This window comes from Panthera uncia, chromosome X, assembly GCF_023721935.1.
Source record: "Panthera uncia isolate 11264 chromosome X, Puncia_PCG_1.0, whole genome shotgun sequence".
Taxonomy (NCBI): Eukaryota; Metazoa; Chordata; class Mammalia; order Carnivora; family Felidae; genus Panthera; species Panthera uncia.
Genome location: NC_064817.1, coordinates 18,252,302 through 18,257,702, shown reverse-complemented (window position 1 = coordinate 18,257,702; position 5,401 = coordinate 18,252,302). Strand labels below are relative to the sequence as shown.

Below are 5,401 nucleotides of genomic sequence, written 5' to 3'. Positions count from 1 at the left end.
AACAACCCTTTGTTTTCCTTGCTAAACTCCCTTCTTGGGTTCTCTGCAGACAAATTTGAAGAGTGATGTTTTGCTTAATTGATTCCGAAGTTTCTCAACTCTGACACCATTGACATTTGGGCTACGTGATTCTTTGTTTTGGGGGGTGGTCCTGTGCAGTGTGGGATGTTTAGCAGCACTGCTGGACTCAACCCAGGAGATGCCAGTACCCCTCCCCTCCCTTAAGTTGTGACAACCAAATCGGTCTCTAAACATTGTCAAAATTGGCCCTGATGGGGAACCAGTGGTGCAGATTATGCCAAGAATAGGAAGGTTGTGGGGTTTTATTCTCCACAACCCATGTCATTTTTTTTCTTATTTTTCTTTTAACATATAGTGTAATAATGATTTCAGGGGTAGAATTGAGCGATTCATCACTTACACATAGCACCTGTGCTCATCCCAACAAGTGCCCTCCTTAATGCCCCTCACCCATTTAGCCCATCCCCCCACCCAACCCCCCTGCAGCAACCCTGTTTGTACTCTCTATTTAAGAGTCTCTTATGGTTTGCCTCCCTCTTTGTTTTTATCTTACTTTTCCTAAAAGATATCATTTAAAAACCCTCTTTCTTCTCCTGAAGTCCTTTCTTGGTTACTGTGCAACTGGTTTTTGTTGTTTTGTTTTGTTCATGCTCCTTTAGGGATTGTTCATCTCAGTACTAATAATGTTTTGGGCCCAAAAATTCTGTGTTGGGTGGGGCTGTCCTGTAGATGGTAAAGTATTTGCACAGTATCCCTGACCTCTACCAACAAGCTGCCAGTAACACCTTCCCACCCAAGCCCCTGATAAAAGACCAGTGCTGTCTCCACATACGGTTAAATGTCTGCTGGAGGGAGGGCCCAAAATGCCCCTGGTTTAGGACCCCCGTTCTGTCTATGCTTACCTTTCCGCATACAGCGGCTCTTGTTTTCAGTTGTTTGTTTGAGAAGAAATGTACATTGTCTCCTTGTCTTACGAGTGGATGTTGAGTGATAATTTTTGCTGTTGTTACTTGAACATGATTGAAGAAGCTATCTCAAAGTGGTTTAATTGTTACACTTTTCTCTAACAAATATAGTGTTGTCCCTAAGAGGAATTCTGACAAATAACATATACTCTGACTTGCTCAACATTCATCATTTCTACTCTCAGTGAATGGGAGTGGGCCATTTGAGTTTCTGTCACAGGTTCTGCTCTAGACTGCTTTTGCATTAGAGTAAATCTGCACATACCACTCTGTTTCACTAAATCTGAATGTATGGGCAACCTGTAGATAAATAAGCATATTGTCTTGCACACATTAACTGTATTAAAATGAAAAGAATGTCAATACTGGAATCAGGCACAACTGGGTTAATGTATCATGTAACTCCTCTTTAACCAGATTTAGTAACCTTAGGCAAGTTAGTTTCTCTGATCTTGTTCCATTCTTTGAAAATTAGGGGTAAGATTACCTTCTGAGTGGGTTTTTTATAAAGATTATAAATTAGATGATAAAGCACCTTTTTGTATATCAAATACTCAAAAATGCTAACCATTGTTATGAATTTTATCAAGAAATATTGAGGCCTATGTTAAGAGCCTTTGAAGCCAGGATTTAACCTAGAGTATTTACCTCTTTATTTCATTTAATTTCTGACTACTTTGTTGTGGTCACTGCTGGGGATGCTGGGGAAAAAAGATGGCTGTGTTAATTTTTTTTAATTTGTTGGAGATTGTAAGGCTTGACTAACTCTTAAGTTCTCATAAACATTGAATTTTAAAATTTAGCATCTTTGGGAGGACTTCTTGGAATATGAGAAGATTTGTATTGCCTCTAAATAAAACATTTGAGATACATTATAAATTTGGAGTTCAACTAAAATTGCTTCCTATAGTGGGGCACCCAGGTGCCTCAGTTGTTTGAGTCTTCATTTCAGTTTGGGTCATGACCTCAGGGTCATAGGATCAAGCCCCACGTCAGGCTCTGGGCTGAATGTGGGGCCTGCTTGGGATTCTCTCTCCCTCTCTCTCTCTGCCCCTCTCCCCCTCCTGCTCACTTTCTCTCTCTCTCTAAGTAAAATGAAAAAAAAAATTTTTGTTTCCTATGGCAAAAGTGTCATTTGGTTGAATTTTTAATGTTTTTCCCAGTATGTAAGATATATTTTTCTTTCACATTAATTTTTCTCATTATGTACAAATGAAGTTTTGACCTTTTCAAGACAAATTGAAAAATAAAATATGGTGAAAAGCAAATAAAGATAAATGTGAGTCACATTTCAAAAATCAATAAAAATGAAGAATGTACTATCCTGTCATTAAAAAGGGTTTCATTGTTCCAATTTGTTACACAAGGATGTGATTTTTCTTCCTAGATTAGAAAATAAAGTGTTAGTAAAGGCTGAGTTACACAAATTTGGTTACAATATAGAATTTAGAGGTGAAGGGGACCCCAAAATTATTTACTACAACCATCCCAATGTATTAGTGAAGAAAGTGAAGGCTTCAGAAGGTAAGTGGCCTCCACAGAAGTTTTAACCAAAAGTTAGTGATAGAAACAGAATTGTGGAATCTACTAGACGACTGAGCATTTATTTTCTAATGAATTTTTTTTCAATTAGGGAATGACAATGGACATATTTTTAGGGGTTGTTGTGGAACTAACCACTGGGGGAAAATAGAATATTTTGACCAGGATAAACTTGATGATAATTATGTTTCAATTCAGTGCAGCTTTTTAAAGCAGGAAAAGCACCATTGTTGTCTGCTCCCAGTCTGTTAGAGAAGACACAGATGGACATGGCAGGCTATAAAAAAAAAAAAAACTAGACTTGAACCAACACATCACATTTAATTTTTTCCCACATAATCTCTCACTCTCTGATTTTTCCAACACTTTTGATTTTATTAAGGAACATATACAACATTGGAAACTTGTATTTAATAACTGGGTAAATGTCCTTAAGCTGCTAATATGTTTCCAAAACTTTTTGATGTATCTTGAATATTATAGATCTTTAACATATCTTCAATCTTCAGGTAGTGTAGTACGACTTTTCAACGTAGATATCAACAATACTTCTTGGGTTTTTCACGAGATTTTGATTTTCTTCCTGGGTCCTTTTTTTGCTTATGTAACTTGTATTGTTCGGCCATTGTTATAAGATCTTTGGGGACACTTTGATTTGCTCGTTGCAGAATTTTAATCAATTCAGTGGCAATCTTCCAATCATTTTGAGTCATGAGGGTAATCGATATGCCAGTCCTCCCTGCTCTTCCAGTACGCCCCACTCTGTGTACGTATTCTTCGATATTGCGGGGGAAGTCATAATTATACACATGGGTGACATCATTAACATCAAGACCTCTGGATGCTAAATCGGTAGCAATCAATATTTTCACTTGTCCGATTTTAAAGTCCTCTAGTGCTTGTTCACGATCATGTTGTTCTCTGTCACCATGCAGTGATTGTACAGGGATACCTTGTATGCCTAAATCACTGGATAAGTCATCAGCGACAAGTTTTCTGCTGACGAAGATGAGGACTTTGTCTTGGGGTGACAGGCTCTCTAGGAATTCTTGGATAAGAGATCGTTTTTCTTCTTCTGTGGTAACAATTACAATTTGCTTCACTGTATTTACAGCAACTAGATCCAGAGTGCCAACATAAACAATCATAGGCTCTTTCAAATAAGATTGAGCAAGTTGACGAATGGTATCTGGCCAGGTTGCACTTGTCATAATGGTCTGGCGGTCTGGGCGCACATCTAATAAAATCTTCATTATCTGGTGTTCAAACCCCAGATCTAGCATTTTATCTGCTTCATCTAGGACTAAGTAGGTTACGCTTTGTAGGGTGACAAACTTATTCATTTGCAGATCATTCAGTCGTCCAGGAGTTGCAATAATGATGTCTACTCCTTTGGTAATGTCTCGTATTTGTCGATCTCTATTCCCACCACCATATATGCAAACACTTTTAAGACCTTTGTATGAATACTTAGAACATTCAGCTTCCACCTGAAGAGCTAATTCTCTAGTGGGTGCAAGGACCAGCATGCCAGGTCCATTCCTTTCCTCTCTCGATACTGGTTGATTATTGAGATGAATAAACCCAGGCATTAAATAGGACAAAGTTTTGCCTGTTCCCGTTTGGGCAACTCCTATAAGATCGATTCCTTGTAGAATAATTGGCCATGCCTGTGACTGAATCGGCGTTGGGTTTTGAAAACCAGCTCTTCTAATGTTTTTCATAAGTTCAGGATAGGGTTGGAAAGCATCCTCAAATTTACAGATGGGATTGGGGATGGGACGCTTTTCACCATCTTTCAAGTCATCACACATTATGTCAAAATTTTCCTTTCTCCACATATCTACCTGAACTCGAGACATTGACCTTGTTGCTTTGGATTCTACATAAAAATTTTTCTGAATTGGTGGTAAATCTGCCCATTTTCTTTTTTCCCACTCTACGACTTCTGCCCTGACCTGATCCCACTCTAACAGTGGCTGAACTTGTCTACCAGTGGTATCTGTGTGGAAATCTCGTCCCACAAAGGGCTGAGGGCCAGCATTATCAACACTGGATTCTGAAGTGTAGCTTCGTTCTTGTTTTTTAACGAGAGTTTCTATAGCCGCCTTGGCCTTTGCTTTCATATCCTTGGTACCAAAAATTTTCACCTCTGCTTCAGAATCGCCTTTCATGATCTGTATTTTGGTGCTGGTCGTACTCTGGATGTCTTTTATCTTGGATCCACCACGACCAATCACCACACCAATCATGTTGTTATTTAATTTAAAGCACAGAGGTGGTTCTCGGGGGCCGAAGACCTCCACGTAGCAGCTCCTGCCCCTGCCACTTCCGCCCCTGCCTCTGCTGCCGCCGCCGCCACTGCCACCACCTCTGCCACCACCGCCACCACTGGCACCACCACCGCCACTGGCACCACCTCTGTCGTCCCGACCGGCTCTGAAATCTCTTGGATTAGGCTCTTCCCTTTTCTCTGGGGCCCAGGCCATTGCTGAGTAATGGTGAGATTGGTATTGGCCTCTTGCCTACCTAGAGTTGGAAGACGATGTAGTCCGAGGTCTCTCTCATCAGGCTCTTGACCAACGGACTATGTCGCCCGGCCTTAGCTAAGCAGCTGTTACAGAGGGAACTATTGTTTGACTTGGGGGCAGGGCTTTGAAGGCCTGACCAATCAGAGGACTTGATACTAGGATGTGGTCGGCGGGCACATCTGATGCAAAATTTAAAGGCACACTGCAACATGAGCCATCACTGGTGACTTTAACCTTGGTCATTTGGTTAAGTAGTATTACTCAAGGTTTTCCTACTGTAAAATTATTATTTCTAGCTTTCCATCATAGTAATAAATATTATCACGCTATTCTTTGGAAGCA

The 5,401-nt window shown here is 40.2% G+C and overlaps 1 protein-coding gene across 1 annotated transcript; it reads right to left on the bottom strand.

Moving 5' to 3' along the window:
- Positions 1-2,879: 2,879 nt before the first annotated feature.
- DDX53 (DEAD-box helicase 53) lies at positions 2,880-5,124 on the bottom strand. Its single transcript, XM_049644877.1, has one exon. It carries the CDS (start codon positions 5,015-5,017, stop codon positions 3,068-3,070), a length of 1,950 nt encoding a protein of 649 aa, XP_049500834.1. The 5' UTR covers positions 5,018-5,124; the 3' UTR covers positions 2,880-3,067.
- Between the last annotated feature and the right edge of the window lie 277 nt (positions 5,125-5,401).

Coding starts and splice junctions, on each gene's coding strand:
- DDX53 (XM_049644877.1), bottom strand. CDS start 5,017: ATGGCCTGGGCCCCAGAGAAAAGGGAAGAGCCTAATCCAAGAGATTTC.